The sequence below is a fragment of the Cimex lectularius genome, unplaced genomic scaffold (genome assembly GCF_000648675.2).
Source record: "Cimex lectularius strain Harlan isolate CLEC.00 unplaced genomic scaffold, Clec_2.1 scaffold99, whole genome shotgun sequence".
Classification (NCBI taxonomy): Eukaryota; Metazoa; Arthropoda; class Insecta; order Hemiptera; family Cimicidae; genus Cimex; species Cimex lectularius.
In genome coordinates, this window is record NW_019392713.1 from 1,355,784 (window position 1) to 1,375,971 (window position 20,188).

The 20,188-nt window shown below is 32.4% G+C and overlaps 3 protein-coding genes across 7 annotated transcripts in view; 1 reads left to right on the forward strand and 2 right to left on the reverse strand.

The window, feature by feature from the left end:
- The window catches only part of LOC106661453 (calpain-C), a 90,146-nt gene extending 77,660 nt beyond the window's left edge, over nt 1-12,486 (reverse strand). The window contains exon 1 of the mRNA XM_014384859.2: nt 12,339-12,486. The gene's annotated coding sequence lies outside the window, so the exon portion shown is untranslated. The remainder of the gene's footprint in view (nt 1-12,338) is intronic.
- The window catches only part of LOC106661474 (melanocortin receptor 4-like), a 187,617-nt gene that overhangs the window by 52,014 nt on the left and 115,415 nt on the right, over nt 1-20,188 (forward strand). The window contains exons 2-3 of one of the 5 annotated variants that reach the window (XM_024226448.1): nt 18,868-19,048; nt 19,437-19,537. The exons of 2 other annotated variants lie outside the window; for them this stretch is intronic. The gene's annotated coding sequence lies outside the window, so the exon portion shown is untranslated. Of the gene's footprint in view, nt 1-18,668; nt 19,049-19,436; nt 19,538-20,188 lie in introns of those variants that run through there. 2 more of the 5 variants (XM_024226447.1, XM_024226449.1) reach the window with 2 other exon arrangements.
- The window catches only part of LOC106661464 (glycosyltransferase 25 family member), a 126,052-nt gene continuing 122,392 nt past the window's right edge, over nt 16,529-20,188 (reverse strand). The window contains exons 6-10 of the mRNA XM_014384881.2: nt 19,906-19,980; nt 18,243-18,300; nt 17,739-17,866; nt 17,328-17,531; nt 16,529-17,272 (exon numbers count right to left, since the gene is read on the reverse strand). Of these exons, the coding sequence (XP_014240367.1) occupies nt 17,116-17,272; nt 17,328-17,531; nt 17,739-17,866; nt 18,243-18,300; nt 19,906-19,980 (622 nt within the window). The 3' untranslated portion in view covers nt 16,529-17,115. The remainder of the gene's footprint in view (nt 17,273-17,327; nt 17,532-17,738; nt 17,867-18,242; nt 18,301-19,905; nt 19,981-20,188) is intronic.

Genomic DNA, 20,188 nt, shown 5'->3' on the forward strand with positions numbered 1-20,188 from the left:
ATAAGTTAAAGAGTTTTTTTATATTGCGGAAATCTGATAACCTTGATTCCTGGGATCTGAAAACAAACAAACCCTGATGGTTGTTTTTATTTGAATGGAATCTCTCGCACCCGAGTGACTAAATTTTCCCACATTTTCATTCTAATTCAATGTGAAATGATTCAACACGGCTGAGGTTAAAATCGGGTGACTCGTGATGAAGCAGCCTAGCAGAACTTCAGGCCGTATTGGAACTCTTAAGTTTCATATGATACAAACAAGTTTCATATGATATAAACATAGTTAAATAAATTAAAAAATTGCCCATGGTCCGTTTTAGAATTTTTAAAAAATAGCATTACAAAAACACAAGAAAAAGCACAGTAATCTGCCAAAAACTTGCACAACACTCCGAAATTGAAAGAACAACATTTTAAAAATACTTCTGGATTGTTTTACACCTCTACAATGGGATTTAGATTTTCAGAGTGTTTTTTCATTAAATACTAATCCGATGATGCTTTGTGGCAAGTGAATCGTGAATACCTCAGCAATTCGACCTCTTTGATGAATCATCGTAAGGAGGTCCAACGATGGCGTCATATTTTCCTATCCTGTCAAAGATATTAATAATCAGATTGGATATTATAATTAAGCAGAATTTAAGCTACATCTCTAATCGTTTTAGCAAAAATGTTAACTTTTATTTATTGTAATCAAAATTCAAATATACTGTAATTTGGTCCTTTCCTTGCGGTCTACCCATCTTAAACTTCACTTAAATCATATAACAAAATAAGTACAGTTAAAATTTACAATTAAATATAAGAAATGTGCTTTTCATTTGAAATTAGTTATAGTTTTTGCGTGAAATTACCCTTTTCAAATTCAAATTAACTTTTATAAATTTCAAATTAATCTTTTATAATTTCAAGTTAACCTTTTTTAATTTCAAATTAACACTTTCTTTAAAGTAAGAAAAAAAATAAGAAGAGAAAATTAAATATAAAAATAAAGGATTCTTCTTTTAACTTGAAATAAAAAAAAAGTTTTCTAATCTAAAATATGACATGAAAATTAATTACAATAAGAAATATATAAATTATACAATAAAAATTGTGCTTTATAACTGAAATGTTTGTAATATAAAATAATTATTTTAGTTTTTCAAAATTTTTTTCTTTTAAGTAACCAATTATTTTACATTTATTTTTTTTAAATGCAAGTTTTACTTTATGTGCCTACATTTCAAACCATCTTCTAGGTTTTTGTTATTAATAAAATTTTTAAGAAATATATAATGTTTTCTAATCTAAAATAGGACATGAAAATTAATTACAATTAAACGTACATAAATTATATAAAATAAAAAATAAAAATGGTGCTTTATAACTGAAATGTTTTTAATATAAAATAATTATTTTAGTTTTTCAAAAATCTGTTATTTTAAGAAACCAATTATTTTACATTTATTTTTTGCAAATGCAAGTTTTGCTATATGTGCTTTCATTTCAAACCATCTTCTAGGTTTTTATAATTAATAAAAATTTAAAAAATATAAAATATTTTCTAATTTATATCACATGAAAATTAATCACAATCAAAAATGCATAAATTATATAAAATGAAAATACAATGGTATAAATTTGGATTTTTGTAATATAACAAAATTGGTTTATAATTATTTTATTTTTTCAAAAACCTATTCTTTAATTATTTTATATGTATTTATTTTGTTTTCAAATGCAAAACTTTTAAAAAAATTTGACGGAAAATAGCTATAAATATAAAATAATTAGACTCGTAAAAACCATATAAAAATTAATTACAATTATACATTAAAAAAAGAAAAATTTGTTTTTATATTTAATTTTATATAATTTTTAGTTTTAATTGTAATCAAATTTAATATGTCGTTTTATATTAAAAAAATATCCAAATATACAGAAATTTTATTTTCTAATTTTTTAAACTTTCTCTTAAGTTGTTTTAATGCCTTAAAACAAGTGTTAATTTAAAATTAAAATATGCTAATTTGAAGTTAAAAGGGTAATTTGAAATTTAAAAAAGGTTAAGTTGATGTGAAAGTGGGTTAATTTAATGGAAAAAATTATATACAGTTCAAAGTCGCAAATTTTCTGGAAATGATAAGTACACAGGAAACTGGAGTATAAATGTTTTGAAACTTGCATCATAAGTTAATCATCCCAAATGAAGTCGGCGCTTTTGACGAGACGAAATTTACGCAACGAAAAAGAATCTCATCGATGAGTTACGTGGTACCACTTCCGATTTTTCAACGCGACTGCCTTGTCAAAGGACATTTCATTCAATGGAAAGCTGCCGAGTTATGCGGAAGAGTTTTATCCGATGATTACTCCTTTAAATCGACATCGGGGCGGATGTGGTTTCCATCGAGCCTTTGTGCTTTCACCTTCGGATGCGCTATTAGGCGAATTTAAAGTGACCCATTCCGCGTAGTTGTCAAAAAAAATTTATCACGAGCAATCGAAGTATTTCCGAAAATCTCCCATCCCTGGGAACAAAGCGTTTTCGTGTGATATTTATATTGCGTTTAATTGCAATGAGGAAGTCCTTTAACGGATCCTGTTCCATTTGAAGAACCGTTTTGCGATTCCGAACCGATCCTGGACAGGAACTCATTGTCAGTCCGGTCGCAAATCTTGCGTACCATTGAATTTTGATACGCATTGGCAAACCACCAGATTGCTAAGTTCCGTTTCAGGATGGGAACCGTTTAGATATAAACGACGAGAGAATTTGTACGTGCTTTTGTAACTTAGTTAAGTATTGATTTAACTTCAGCACTAAAATTAGCCATATAAAAGAATAATGTTTTTGGTGTTGTCAAGATTTATTGGTCATAACAATCGATATTATACTGAAATATGTTACAACCTGACTTGAATTGTACGCTGGTGGAATTTTCTAATATGCATTTAAAAATGTCTATCAATGAGAAGCTAAGGTAGGACTATTTGTATTTATACTTCACTGGAATCATTCGAAGGCATCATTTGTAATCTCCTGCTCGTAGCTTTGCATTTCCTTCTTCGGTTAATATTTTGGGAGTTGAACTTCACTTTTTGACTGTCAATCTTCCCTGGTGCGTAAACAGACTGTTGCATGTTTTGCACTTAAAAGATTGAAACCAGTTTTGACCACCAGTCTCTACTATTAAAAGCCGAATGTGCCATTTTTATATCGTATGAAAGATCGGGTTGGATTCTGGGCCGATTTTGGGCTGGCTTCATAAGGACCACCAGGACAAATTTAAAACAGTTATTCCATGCCATGACTACATTAACTCTCTATTCTTAAGAACACTGGATTAACGGAGAAAAACTGCTTTGCAACTGGGATTTGATTTTTTGTTTAAGATAAATGTGGTTCCGTTAGTGTGGAAGGTTTTCATCAAAAGGATTATCAACAGCACATTTATTGTTCGTTGCCCTTCACTGACAGTTACGCGAGAGTAGTCTCGAACTTTCCTCGGACATACGGAAAAACAAGACCGACAGAGCAGAAAGTACGTTGAAAGGGAAAGACCAACCGTCTTACGATTCTTTGAGTGTATCTTTTTTTGTTTTCTTTAAGGATGGGTACCCAATTTATAAATGGCTCAGACCTCCCAACGATGCATCCAGACTGATGAAGCTCACTGGAATCCTCCAATTAGTCAGATGATTGACTCCATCCGCTCCCCCGATGTCCTACTTTCCAAAGCCTTCTTTGAACGTTTTTGTCATTCGGCAGCCGATTCGGCCGGAACGCCGTTCGGGTTTTTAACGTAGACTTGTCCACTTTCGAATCTCATCCGACCTTCCAAACTTCTGTAACAAAGTCTCTGAAGACTGTGGGGGAAAAATCAGGCCTGACTAATTAATATATTTAATGTTATCTCAACAAACCTGACAAGTGGATCCTCAAATTGATAAGTCAAATATACTCAGTACTCACATTCGAGTATCCCCGATAGGAGAAGAAAAGATAATAAAGAAATCCTATTTTTTCCCTAACCACATTTATCCCCGACCTTCAATTTCGTAAAACGTCGTCATTATCGGGAGTAAGCCGCTAGGAAGCTCATTATTTTTTTCTTGTATCCGCGCAACTTTAGATAACTTCCTTGAAGGCGTGTGAGTCACTTCCCAGCTTCGTAAATTGCCTGTATTTTCTCGACCCTTTCCTTAATGGTTTTGTGAGTCGGAAACCTTTGGAGTTTCTGCGAATGTATTACAGCCTAGAAATTCCAATGGATAAACGTTTCTTCTTGAGCCTGTCCGACTTCAACACCTCATTTTTCGAAATCGATGTAAAACAGTTCAATTAATTAATTTTTCCATTCCTTACTGAAAAGACTAAACCATCATTATATTTTCATATATAAGAAGTAATTACATAGTTCAAATGAACTTTATAATAACACTTTAGGGGCGTCGGTGGCCGCAAGGTTTAGTCTTTGACACGGCGCTCATCACTGTAAGGTAAAGGTCCCTGGTTCGAAACCAGCGGCCCTGCATTCGAACCCGACATACTTACAAATGGGCTTTTTTTCAAAAACAGTCACCCTGAGGGTTTATATGACCTCTACTGTTGCGAACCCTCAAAAAAAAGCTTTATAAATTCGTTGTTGCAATATCTTACATGTTCATACACATTTTATTTTCACTTTAATATTTTTTGCGATTACAGTTTTTTAGTTTTAATATACCGTTGAGTGGTATAACAGCTTTTAACATATCACCTATACTGTAACTTTTTATACACCAAATCTCATTTAATACACTCCGGCATATTACAGGTCCTTATTATAGGTTATATATATGCACCTATTTTTGCACCATATTTTTAGAAATCGAGATAAATTACTTTTTTAACTTCATTTCTTTGCATCTACAACTGTACATGTATACAACCAGCAGATTGGATAATTTATGTTTGTGGCTTTACCGGCGTTATGGAGAAAGCTATGCCATTGGCTAAGCCCATTGGCAGCCGCTCTGGATTAATAAAATAATATTAACAATTTAAGAGGTCTCTTATCCATATTCTTTTCAGGTAATTGTGGGGAATGGAGTAATCGTATTTGTGCCTTTTTTTTAAAGGATTGAACACCGCACTCACTCCATCGTTCACCATTTCTATCGTATTTGCATGTTAGTGCGATCTTAATTGTAATTTACTATGAAAACGTCTGTAATGTTATGATCGTTGAGAAAACTGTTGGCATACGAAGATTTCTGTGATGTGTTGTCTTAAAATTTTAGATTGAAATCATTTGCAATCTTTGAATATTGGAATATGTAGCCGATCCGTAAGCTTGGCACCCATACATCCAAATAGGTTTGAGTAAGTATGTGTTTGTCGAAAGTTTTGATTTTAATGGTAATTTTGATTATCGGTTTGTTGATAGTTTGTATGATTTCCAAGTTAGTCTTCTATCAAATGGAAATCCTGTTGACTTTGTCGGGTTGAGGAACAGGTTCATTGTATAAGTATATGCTAGGACAAGTCGCACGACAGACTGTACAGGTGATATCTTGTGACTTTGAGGGGTTAACTTTATTTTCCTAAGTTTGCTCCATTTTTTAATTGTTTATATGTGGTTTTGTGACATAAAAGAAATTCGTGTAGAAGAGGGATGGCTTGTATGCTCATTTGTGGGAATATCAGAATTAAAAATTGTGTACATCGCAGTGAGTTGACTTGCTTGATTGACTCTTGTGGCACACCTGCATGTAGTTCTTCCATCCCATATCAAATTGCTTTAAAAACGTTTTCGGCTCTTAGAACCTATTGGTAAGAATGCTAGGGCTCATATCTATTATTTTGTCAATCTATTATTAAAACAACTCTAATTGAAATCGATGATCCCACATCCTTAGCTTCCCATTTGAAATAAAACCAACGCATCGATTCAATCAATACAAAATACAGATTGTTCTGAGGCTAATAATTAAAGTAAGTACTGGTAATTTACGAAAATGCTGTTGGAATGTATGACACGAATTTTGTTCAATAGATCTATTGCGCAAATGCCATCTTTACTTTGTTACTTGACAGACAAAAAAATTTCATATTTTCTATTGTTAAAATTACTTAATTTTTTTATTCATATATTTCTCCGGAAGTTTAATTGTATTTCATTACCAGTTGACTGTTTTAATTTCTCTTACCAAATGAAATCAATAAATTAATGTTGAATTATATTGAACAAAAATTACGAAAGGGTACTTGAAAAACAACCTGGGTTACGGTATCGCTTGTAGAATTGGAATGAGGCGCGGAGGAAGCTTTTGTCTTGGCTTACATTGTAAACGTTGTCAATATATTTCTAAACACTGTTAGTTCCAACATCCTAAATATCGTGTCAAGAGTGTATGCAATACGGCTCAGAGGTTAATTATGATAAACGATTTCATATCAAATATATCAAGAATTCATCATTTTTATTTTTATATTTTTTTGATAATAATTTGTCATAAAACGGCGACAAGGTGAAAATTAATTATTCAGAAGGATTCTTGTGGTAGTTTACGTAAGGGCAATGTGCTTAGTGGGACTTGATCATTGGAACAAAACGGAAGAAACGCGTTCACCTAGTTCCTCCCCACATAAAAAAACATAAACCTTTTTCCCACGTTTTAATTTTATTCGCCTTCAGCCTGGCCCGGTATGGCCTATTATGCAAAAGCTCGAGTAAATCTCGGTCTCCCCGCGGCGATGAGAGTATGCGGGACAACCTACATTTTTAATGACGACCCCGAGCCGGTCCGTTGTCAAAACTCGTTTCCGTATTTGGTACAAACATGGAAGTTTATTCTCTTTCAAGGGGCGATGTTCTTAACTTCTAGAGGTAAATTATCACCCATGTAAAACTAAAATTTCATTTCTAAAAATTTGATTGTTTTTTTTGTTACAATCGGTTGAAAAATAGTATATAGATAAATAGACGACACACTTTATTTACAACAAAGAAGGAACATTACATATTGAACATTTATAAAGTTTTATATGGCATTGATGGTTATACGTCTACCGTATTTGGGCACTAAATTATATTTTAAAAAACTGAATTAAAATAATGCAATTACGAATCGTTACTGAACTCCTACCTATATTGCCAGGCATGACGTGCAAGGAGGACCTTGCGATTTTTCAACATGTTTGGTGTTGATTCAGCAGCTTAGACCCGGAAAGCACACTGTCTTAGAAGAATTCGAAGCTCTGATAATATGGGACACTAGGATACAAAATAAAAAATATTCTCCTTTACTCTTAGGTTACAGACTGTACACTTGCAATTTCCGTCGTCTTCCCCCCATTTAAGCAACTAACGTAAAGAAGGGAGTTTCAGAGATCTAGCATCTCGAACATTTAAGTGAAATGCTGCCTAGAGTGGACTATGTCCTTAAAAAGGAGATACCTGTTTAAGGACTGCGCACGATATTCTTAATTCTTCACATCGATCTTACACAAAAATTCCGCAGTATATGTGGTCCAATTCGAGAGATTAAAAAAAAGTAAAATTGCAACCAGTAAAAAAAAAGCAAATTGAGAAAAACTTTATTATTAGCAAAAGTGGGGTGGATAGTTTGTACGAAGATAAAACTATCAGTTATCCTAAGTTAATCTATCTTCAGGAGGTTGTATGTAACGTCAATTGTACTAAAAAGTCCCTGTTATCTAAAGTCTAATTCTCATCTGTATTAGAGTCATTTCACATTTCAGGTTCTCAGAAGCACATTTCAACCTTTCACAACTTTATTACAGAAGATATCACATATAATAATAATAATACTGTAAAATTTGATTACACCAATGGAAAGAGCATCAAAAATCCTATGAAGTTTGTTAGTTTTTTGTTATTGTAACCTTAACAAAAGAAAATTCAAAATCACTAAGAAGAAAACATCAGCAAGTTCAACAAAACATTAGCGATGTCTTACAGAATAAGCTACGAATAAGCTGTCCTTAATTTCTAAAGTTCAATTACCGCCAAACTAAAATTAAAATTTAAATATTGCAGATTTGATTTTTCAGTTACAATTGATTAACAAATAGTCATTAAGATTTTGAAACCTCTATTGAAAAATAATGGAAGTATAACAAAGTAAACAAAAAGATTCTTTGGTAAAAAATTGAAAATAAGCAAAACAATAACCTTGAAATCAGTAATACCTGCGAGAAAACTATCTCAGGCTTGTACTGTTCAAGAAGTTGGATAATGTAAGTATTTTGGCTCTTTTTGATTTTTCTTGCGTTCACTTTTGTATCAATTTCCTTTGTATTGCTTTCCTTGTTTTTTAATATAGGTTTCAAAATTTTACTGAATGATTTTTTTTTAACCGCTTGTAACCAAAAAATATTATTGAAACAATTAAACGTTAATTTGATACTGGTGATAACTGGCCTTTGAAAAATTAGGTACACGTATTTACAAAGGGCAACATTTCGGAAAGCACCGTATCGGTCAATATTTATATAACTATGAAAATTTTACTTAAACTTTAGACAAGAACTTTAAAAACTCTTAAAAGTTTATCTTCTAACTGACTGATTTTGGATTTTGTTTGCTTAAGGTTACAATAAAACAAGCAAATGAATCTCAGGATTTTGAATGAGCTTTCCATTGGCTTTATCAAATTCACAGGAGGATAACATTTTTTGACATACGATGGACTTTATGGATTGTGAAAGGTTGATGTAACAAGAAAAGCGAAATGTGTATCTCTAACAAGATTGACAATCAGTTTATCTTCTACAATAGGGAATTTTTAGTCCAATTTGACATGTAGGATAATCTCCTGAAGTATTGACGTCTATCTAGTGATAATATAATTATAATAAAATAGTCTAGTGATAAACATATCATAAAATATTTGCTTCTTTTCAAACGCAGTTGTTATTTAAGTGATATCAACACGTTTCAAAAGACAAGTTATTGTTGACGTATTTATTAATTTTCTTCTGCAATTTTATCTACTTTAATGTATGAAACAAAGTATATTTTAAAAAAGAGTTCTAAGCTTCAATGTATTATGACCGGCTTATATGCTATAAATGACCCTTAATCCGGACGATGATGGGACTTGTAGGTTGAGGAGAAAACGGTCTCGGCTCGTTCGGCCCGGGCGTTCCACATAACTCGGAGATGGTACCGAATTCGGATACTTTCCAAACGGTCCAGAAACAATTCATTCTTAAGAACGGTTCTAACCTTTCCAGTCCTTTCGCGGTGGTGCAAGAGTCAGGGCAGGTGGCTGGAAGCCCTGGAAATTTGCAAGAAGTATTGAGACAACCGAGGCGTCGTCTCGAAACCAGGCAGAAACTCGACGACGGTTGCGTAATGCAATTTTCCAAAAAAATGAAACGAAGCCTTTCGTCTCACGAGTTGACAAACAGTCGACCACGTAAGAGATCTCCTTCTTACCACTAGGGTATAGTAATGAATGAAAATTCAAAAACCTTTGGATTTACATTTCAATAAAATATTTATATATAAACATAATAAAACAACTGTTAAAAGAATTAAACATTTATTTCTATATTAGGAAGCACAAATTATGACAAATTAATTAGTCGATCACCGAACAGATTGTTGTATTAGGCAATTATCAGTCTCAATTAATGAAGGTTTTCTCTAGTGTTTCCAAGGTGCTCATCTATCTCCACTTATATTTATCATTTTCAACGACCCCCCTCCCTAATACTCAACTTTACACATTAGAGATTAGAGATTCAAACGAAGCTTTGTATGCGATTATGATGGTTTCTTTAAAGAACCATTGTCTCGAGATAGTTTGGCGAAAGAAAGTGTTAGTTTGTTCAAGAGTTTGGTTTCTGTGGTGTCTATGATATATTTGAGTCTAAAGTTAGACCAAAATAAGCTGTTTGGTTTAACACCCTCAGTGAAGGGCAGCCTCACGTTGAAGAATCGAGTAAATTTTTAAGATGAGGCATGAATGACATTATTAACGGGCTGGTCAAGATGAGTTTGTACTCGCTGAAACCACTGTTTTCTCAGAATTTGTTATGAACTTTTGATTATGAGACCAAAGTAGTCGTCTATGGAAGAGTGTTGAACTTTTGTGATAGTAGCTGATCTAGTACGAGCAAGAGTACACATCTGCTCAGAAAAGTACATTATCCGCACTAATTCGGACGGCTTTATTGATTTCGTTCACATAAATACTATACTACCAAGGCCCTGTAACAAACTACTTTGAAGAACACTACTAATTTTGCAAAGATCACTGAACTGATCGGCAATTTTTACCGTCCATTGTCTATTAGTTAACTAGCTCTGAAAAATGGTAATGCTATTTCACTGTGTCTGTACCTGAAATTAGACTTTTTCAAGGATTCCAACAACCTACAATGGCCACCAAATTATCAAATGCCTTCTATGCCGTATAAAGATACCTACAAGAAAATAGTTTTCTTACAGAAGTTCCAGTATCGTAGTAAGATCAATTCTACTATTCTCCTGTTTGGAATCCCTCACTACTACAACTATTAACTGCAATCTTTACAATTTAAAATTTTTACGAGTTAGGTAAAGAATAGAAGTATTAATGGCTATAAGGAATTTGAACATTCTTTTTAACTTACTTCCTCTAGAAGTCATATTCCTTTAACTCTATTAATTGGTGTTCCATCTTTATTTAGCCGAATAAACTTTTCTGTACTGAGTTATTTGACCAGGTTTCATATTTTAATATATTTAGTACCGTTCTACTAATTACAGTAAAAATATCTCCTTGACGGATTATGCGATCCTTCAATAATTTTGATTCTTCCTATATTTAATTCTTTTCTCTCTGCATTCTACAAACAAGTTCGAAGAGAAGTTAAATCATGAATTTACATTAGCATATTTTAAGTTATATTTTTCTTTTATAACTTTACAACCCTTTAGTATTTATTATAATATTTTTTTAGATAATAAATCACTTAATTTGTATTTCTTACTTGTTTTTAACAGTTTCTAACTCAATTCATTTAAATCAGCATTTGTTATTTTGTAATTTTTATATCTATTTAACTGCATAATTTTAAAAGGATATTGTAACATTTTATTCGAAACAAAAAATCACTAATTTTGATTCGATTTTTTTTAAATTAGTATTATTATTTTTTAATTTTAACTGTTTATTCTAATAAACAAATCCAAATGTGCATTCCTCTTAGCTCGTTTTTTATAAATTTTTTTAAGTAAAACAATTTCTATCTATTGTGTTTTAATTAATATGATCCGTTTACTCTCATAAATAAATATAAAATTTGCTCTCTTTTTGGCTCAATTTCTCGTAGAGTAGGATGATTACTATCGTATGTTCTTTTTAAATTTTATTCGTTTATCCTAATAACTAAATAAGTAAAAATTAGCACTCCTTTTGGCTAGTTTTCTCTTAAAGTAGTATGATTATTATCATTGTATTTTGTTTACAGTAATAAATAAAAAATTGGCAAACCTTGTGGCTCGTTTTTCCTTAAGGTAGTATAACTACTATTGTATTTTTATTCATTTTATCGGTCTTATCATAATTCAATCAACTGCTGTTGAGATGGATTTAAACCAAATCAATATTTAAAAAACAAAAAGTTCGATGTTATCCATCTGTGTAAAATTACAATTCATCCTTGGACGCAGGTAAAATAATATATTTACACATTCATGAGTGGGCGAGGCATTGAGTTTTTAATATTTCTAAGGACATTTGACACCTTCACAATGTCCCTTTACTTGTTAACCGGATACAAAGCATATCCTGCTTATTTTTCTGTAAAGTATCTGTCCTTAATATTCTATTTTGCCTTGTGATTACGTTTAGACTTTTACTGCATGAAGGAAATCACAGTTTTTTACGTTTTACAGCAAGTATATTATTTTTCTAGTGTTGTGGAATTTTCGTTTAAACATGTTGATGTAAAAACGTTCAATGCGATATGTGATAAAATAATGAAATTAAATAGCACTGAGAATCGGTAATTTTTAATATTTTCTCCAGGAAAGAATTGATTGTTGAATGAAAACGCATACGGAAACTATATTATTTAGTTTTTACTTCTTAGATGTTTTATTACTTTAAGATCTATTCATGTTATGATTAGGATCTAAATACAAGAAATTCCTGACTTACAGGAGTGCTTAACGCCCCTATATATAATACATAAGCTGTAGCCTTTTATATATTATATTCAGATCGTTCTGTCGCAGACCAATTTATCGAGAATGATCTGTCAAGACCTAGGAGTCGTGCGGGTTTATACCCACGTGGTCAAAAACTGAAAAAAAAATCATAACGCCAATTTAATTTCATGCGTCTCACCTTTTTTTTTGTTTAAGCTAGCCTTGCAAATTGGTGTAAATTGCACACAGGTCAACGTTTACAACAAAGAAGGGGGTTGTTGATTTTTCGTTAAACTCAAAGAGGTACACAACCGTACATACCGACACAGACTTTGGTACTGGACCAGGGCCGAACTCAGAAGCATCATCAAGTTGAAAGACCTACTTGTCCGGGTGGCGCATGCGTTCCGGTGCCCCACTCCTTCGAGTTCACCGACCACTAAAGAACAGGATGAAATGTCCATTGAGATCCTTTGCCAAAGAGGCGATGACTCTTTTTCCAATTCGTGTCCGAACGGTTGTTTTTCAATTTCTGATGCAGGAGATTAGGTAATATTTAGATGAACCTGCCAAGAGAAGAAGTAAAAAAAGACGCAGCGTCCTTTCTGACCTCCATGCTCTTGGCGACATCGAAAGAATTCTAACACAAGTATTCACACTAATACTTTAAAGTTGAAACCACAAAAATTAGCAATTTTGTTTGAAGAAAGATCATAAAATCTGCGAACTAGTGTTTTTTTCTTTCGTTTTCAAATTACCGTAGTTCTTGAACGAATCGTCTAAAAAAGAGACACATTAGGCAAACCCCGTTTTATTGTTCTAATTGATCATGAAGATGGCGGAAGACTAGTAAGCAGGGGTTTTGTATTCCCCAAGTACTGGAGTCTTCTGGCTTATTGTAATTTTTCTTAGTTCATTAGCAGTTTGGTTGACTAGATCCTTCCCTTGAAAACTATAATTCATTGTTGCCATTCTTTCCCCTGGGCCTTCATAATAAAATATATGTCCCAAATGAACAGTTGCTTCACATCCAAGGTAATAAAGGTGCCAGATTCTTCCACCTTTAGGTACTTGAGACTGGTATATAGCCCTGACACTCGTCTGAGTTTTAATCTGTCTAACTGTGGCAAATGTAGCCAGTTTTGTGAGGGTTCTTTAAGTTTACTTTATCTGCACCTGTGGAGTTCCACTCTCCTATAATATTTTGTGGACCCATTTTGAGAAGAAGGATTCTGTATTTGTCTTTGTTATTCCACCGAGGTTCAGGGCCATATATGTTTTTTCCTTCTGACAAGTTTGTCGGCTTTTACATTACCCAGAATTACTTTGTGTCCTGGTGTCAGGTTGGTGTGTTTCCCTTCGTATGTTGGTTGTGACTTTTTTACGGCTGCTTGCCTGTCTGATCTTATACAGATTTTTTGCCAATGTAACCTCTTTTAATATTCGATTTTAATTAAATATATGTTTTTGTAGAAAAAGCTTGAAATTTTAAGCCTTGCAAAGAACATGATAAATAGTGGATGTAGCATTTTCCACTATTACACAAATATGAGGTCCAGCAAGTAAGAAAATATTACCTTACTTGGTCCAAGTAAGAAGCTGAAAGGTAGGAAAAGCTGTTAATAAATAATAAACAAATCAATAAGCTTAGAAAGGTGCATCGATGGCCACATCAGTAAAGCGTTGACATGGTGCTCAACTACTAGCCAACTACCACCACTGAATAGCCAAACTTTTCAATGAATTTGGTTATTGTTCCAACTTAAGCACAATTAGTTGTGGTTCTGGTCCAATGGGTGTTTTTTTTTTTTTTTTTTTTTTTTTTTTTGGGACTAGTTGATCAGCCTATTCATTTTCTTCTGTCTTCATGTCCAATAATCTACTTAAGGTAATTTTGTTTTGCTTTCCCAGAGTCTATGTAGTTGAAAGCATACGCATTTAGTGTCTTTATGGCTGCTTGGCTGTCTGAGAGTATTTATAACTGTGCATGTTTTTCCTTATTAACACTTGTGCACAGAGTTGCATTGTTTGGACTTCAGCTTGGGAAATCGTTAATGTTAGTTCAAGGCACTTTGCTAGGGTAAAGTTCAGTTCTCTAACTTTTTTATGCCTACTTCCTTTTTGATCTTTGATCCATATTTGTACCATATTAAGGAACCTTCTTGAAGCTTGGGACCACCTTTCTTCCCAAAGTCTCTATTATCTACTCCATTTGGAAGGGTTGTCAAAGTTGAGCTGCTCTCTCATTTTATCAGACACCATTGTAGCTATCTCATTTATTTCAAATCTTTTTTTAATTTTGTGGTAGCTCCTCCTTAGATCTGGTTTTATTTTTTTTATATCTCAGGAGACTGTTGATTCTCAAAAGCCACCTTTTGTAGTGGATATAGATATGTAAGGCTGGGAGGTCTGGGTCTCCTTTTGTAGTGTTCTTGGCCACCAAGCTAGAGTTCCATATGTCACCAAGGGCCTAACTGTTATGGTGTATAATCTTTACACGTAATTTTTAATGTGTCATCTTTGCTCAATGCTTAATAGAGCTTTGGCTTTTTTCAAGATGTTGCTTATGTTTTCCCTATTTGAGATTTTGGTCTTGTTTGGAGAAACAAAGAACTTTGTTTCTTTAAGGAAAGTTAAGGCTTCACCTTTTATAGGTGGGCGTCTTTATTTTAAGCTTCCTTATTTTGGTGAAGGGTATGTCTTTTTACGGTTTACATTTAAACTTTTTCTCACAGAGACACCATCTTCCTATAATATTTAGGGTATATTGCACTTGATTTGAGAGAATGTACTGTCATGTTCTTCGCTGTTGACCTGTACCTTGTAGTGTCTTGTTTGACAAAACTCCAGACGGAGAGGTCAATCAAGTACATAGGGTGAGATGAGTTAAAAAGACGAATAATTGCTGCAGCACAGAAATTTAAGGAGAAATTAAATCTCTCAGTACTGAGGGAGCTGTTCGGAAACGAGCAAGGTTGTGAGTACATTATTGTTTTTATTTAAATTAAGTTAATTAAGTTGGTAAGTAATTATCATTTTCAATTTTTATACAAAGATGGTTGAGAAGAAAAGTTAGTGTCAGGAGCGGGATTTGAACAACGACCTTTGGCCAAAAGTTGGGAAAATGTGATTTAATAGCATAAGGTCTGATTTTTGTTATGAAAAACACAAGAACAATCATAACTCCGTATTGAACAGAGATAGGGCACCCACTCTGGCAGCATTCTACTTCATTTTCAATGAAGTTTCAGCCAAAATTTTTTTCACGGATCCAAATCCACCCTGTATATACTGGTATATATGTATATATATACCACCAGTGCCACCAACAACTCTTATTAGTTTTAATTTGCAGGTGAATTGTTAATGTTACACACTTTGCAACAAAAAACAGTCGTGTTTAAAAGGCAGGAAAGTAATTAAAAACTTTAAAGACAGAATCATATATTTATTATAAAAAGGCACTGAGTGAAACAATTCTTTTAAAAATTTGATATTCTAATACAGCAACCAATACTAAACTATAACTAATTAGAAAAAGAATATATTTAAAAATACCAAAGATATAATGGAATAACATAATTAAATCAATTTGGTTAACAAACTTAAATTTTAATAATGGCACATTCTTGGTATTGCACTTTTTGTAATAAAAATAATTGAAAGGCTTCAACCAAACATATTCTTCTAAGTGATAAAACCTATTCGAGTATAAATATAAGGTTATAAATTTAACTTAACAATCTATTAATTACTAAACATATAACAAAGTCTGAAATACGAACAATCCCAGCTAATTGATGTTTCTGTTTTCGCTGAACCTTTATCACTGAGGGTCCAATTAAATTAGAAAGTTGAGATTGTTCTAAATGATCTTGAAAAAGTAATCCCAAAATTTAACATAAATAAATTATTATCTAATTAAACAACCAGGACCTAAAATGTGGACCATGTTTAAAAAATGTAATGATAAACGCAACAATATTTAACTTATTAAATATAAACTAAATATATATATAAACCAAGTAGTTAGTATTGTCCACTAAGCTCAAATATTGTTTGCCTAAAAGTCCCTTCCCACCCACAAAAACAGTAATTATTTGTTTCTTCTTTATTGTATATTAAAAATGACCAATTTTAATATCTTTGTGGTTTAAAAGAAATATATTTCATTTATCTTTACGCAGATTTTAATAACAATTAGATAAATAAAGTAGAACCATTACACTATAAGAATTTTAATTTTTTTTAAATCAGTTACAAGTTGCTATGGTCCTTTATTTATTTATTTATTTTTTATAAATAATATTGCTTTAACATTGGATTTAACAAAAATTGATTTTTTTGAATGTTTCACTTTTGTGTGTATTAATCTATTTTTCACTCTACCATTCTTTTATTATATATTAATTGTAGTTTATGTATAAAATATTTCATTTTGTGTGCCAAAAATCTTTAATTTTCTCTACTGATCCTACATTTAACAAAAGGCGATTTAAAAGCTCAAAATAAAATTTTGTCACTGAAGACTTTAGGAAGATGGCATCATTGTCATAAAATTAAAAAACATACAAGATTTACTTTATGTACTTTGAATGTGAAAAGTATTAATAAACAATTTATCAATGGACAAATGAATCAATTAAATCACAGTGCTTTAACTAGAGGCCACTTAATTCGATATGGCTATTTTATGGCACAGAATAAATTCTAGTATTGGCATTTTTTTTATTTTAATTGTACTTTCAGTATTGGGTGTGCTTAATTTAAATTACAATAATAATCGAGTAAACTCAGGATGAATTAGATTTTTTTTTAAACCAATTCTGTTAAGGTTTACATGGTATCGTAGTAAAATATACATTACTTTGTTTTGTTTCACCATATTTTTAAATGCTAATTATTATCCTATTGAACCTATTCATATGGCAATATATATCGATAGGAAACATTGTAATTTGGCAATAAAAGATCATTTAAAGTTCAGGATTTGGTGTGGTAGTTACAGTCGGCGAATCTTCTGTGTCGCTTATATATCCCTCTTCGTGTAGGTATCTTGTTGGATAGATAACCAACGGCTGTGAGGAAAGGGCCACCAAGTCTCTTATGGGGTAAAATGCCTTCCATTGTTCCCTAGAAAAAGTGTTTTATGAAAGATTTAATATTTTCATGAAAATAACAATCTTACTCAGGATGTTTGTCGTAAAGAATAGGCAGGTATTCATCAACAGGTAGTATATTGCTCAACGGATCCTGCCTGATCAACTTAGCTGCTCCAGAAGCCGAAAGCAAATAGCCAATGGTCCAGTAGGAGTAGGAGGCATAGACTAGAAGCTGAGATCCTTCGACAGGTTCTTCACTACTTTCATCCAACCTTTTCCGTCCGAGGTATCTGAAATGAAAAGTACAATTTGTTATAACTCTTTTGTATAACTTTGTCCTTTCATATTTACAGAAACAGACTTTTTTTTGTACTTTATACTCACAAAGTTTACTGAGTTTACAAATGCATCTAGATCTTATATGATGATGCAAAAACAATTTCATGCACACATGTGCTTTCAAAGTGAAATTGTAAAATAAAAAATTGCAAACTCACATCAAATCCCATTCAATAGGAAGATTTCTTATTTCTTCGAGTAAACTGTGCATCTTTTGATTGAAAAATGGCTCAAATCGTACATCGTCTTCTAGGACCATTACCATATTATAGTTATTACGAACAGCCTGAAAAGAAAATAAGGAAAAAAATGTTTATGAGTCAATAATTTATTTACAACTATTCTGACAGCGAAAGAAACATCAGTTGGGGAAAAAAATTAACAAACCAAAAAGGTTGGTGGTGGATGTTAGCCTGTGAGTCAGTAAACACATGTTTACCCCTGGGTCGCTTATTTGGTCTGTTACTGACAGTTTGTCACTGAAGTAGGAATAAAGCTGAAATGTGTTGAGTGACATTGAAAGCCCCATAAATGGGTCCATTAAGTGACCCAGCCTCAGTTCAAAACCAAAAAGGAATAGCTTAATTTCATCTCATTCTCAGATATAGTATTTAAAAATATTTGTTGAAAAAATAATAATTTACAAAATTATTAGCACTTACTTGTTCCCAGATTTTGTAGTGACTCAAAAAACAGCCGATTTCACCCCTCTTCATTGGTCTGAAATAAATAAAACATTGACGATAATTTTATGATGAGTTGTGTACCTTGTCAGTGAAAAAAGTAAATAACACAATATATATTACTTTAGCAATAGTACTTTACAAAAATTACTTAGTAACATATTGTTCATTGTAATGTAGAATGAATGAATGGTTATCTCATCCACTCTACTATGCTAAACTCATAAAGTCATATTTGTACAGTAATTTGTAATATTGAAAGTAGATATTTGTTAACCATTAATATACATTGTGTGGGAATGTGCAATCAAATGTGCCCAAATCAAAAACTAAGCATGCAACTGACTGGTTTTTATCTATTTTACTTATTTTTTTCTCAATTAACGTAATTACCCAATGGTCCTTTCACCGATCTGAGTCTCTGTGCAATGCACAATTTTTACTCACTCACTTATTTCCATTAAAAAAAAAAGAAAACAAAATTTGGCCTTGTATATAACATCTTGTGATATCGGGATTCCATCCGCCATACCCGGACGGGCCTGGAGGTTGCTCGGAGTGCCCCCTTTTATACCTTTTGTTTTGATCTTGCCCTTTCTTGCAGGTGCATTGGGAGGATGTGGATAAAAATCCCTTACATCGCTTGATAGTGTAGGGTCAATTTGCCCTGAGCACTCCTCTACTCCGCAACAACTGCCCAGCTGGGCTGCCCGGACCCAGCCAGCAGAAACCCTACGTAATAGCGTACACACTATTAACAGTTCATTACTCGAGCATGATACTAAGTAATTACACGTATTTATTTAATCTCTTTATTCCATTGATCTTACTCTTACAATCCTCCATTTTAGCCTCCCTTCTCCCTCCTGCCACTTGACTAAATATCCCTCAATATATCCCTACAATATCCATATCATGTATATATAACATGTAATACAACATATATAACACCCTCGATGTTTCATTTTTCTTTTACAGACACTTTTATATGTCAAGTCCGAGATTTTGTAGGAAATCAAAAATAAGTCTATAAACACTAGATTTGCCAGACGCCAACAGATTCTTGATACGAAATGGTTAAATCACCTCCCTTTGTTCAAAGATTCAATTTAAAAGACCAAATCTGGTTGTTTCATATTCCGTATAGAAAAAGACTGTGCTTCATGGTTTCAGGTCCATCACACAATTTGACATACACAAAATAGTTAATAAGCCTGGCTAATTTGTGGAGGTGATACATGTTCAGGTCTCTGGGTGTCACTATTGCTTACATAGTAAGTAGCATCTACTAATTTTGTACTTTAATTTAAAACCATTCTATTTATTATTACTATTATTATATAACACTTTTATTTGAAAAAAAAGTATTATATGCTATGACAAAAGCCATTTGAAGGAGAAAGATGCATGATTAATTAAAAAAAGTAATATCCCAAGCCTGAACCATAGAAAAGAAAGAAATTTAATGCCATGGAGCACTTGATTTTTCTTGTCAATGACTGGTTTTCATGCAAAACTTAGTTTTTCTTATTGTTACATTTAAACCTAGTTCTTATGAATTTCATCAATCAATAAGCTGTATTTGATGCTGATGTAAAATTGTTAGGCTAAAGTTGTTTTTTAAACAAATAGCAAGACATACCTCATGTGAAATGGATCGTAGTATCCCGGCATCAATTTGACTCCAAGCCTTACGAGTTCCTCGTCTGTTAACGTTCTGAAAATAACAAAAGGATGTAAATAAGATAGTTTTACATGTTGATAAAGGAACAAACAATACTACACTGTTGCTCTATTCAATTTAGCTTGCTGTATCCTGAGAGTACAAATATTTTAACATTTTAAACGTCATTATTGTTGATGTTCTGAAACGACCTAATTAAATCTACGTTTATTGAGTTTCTGCCTTGGTAAATCTGATCGTA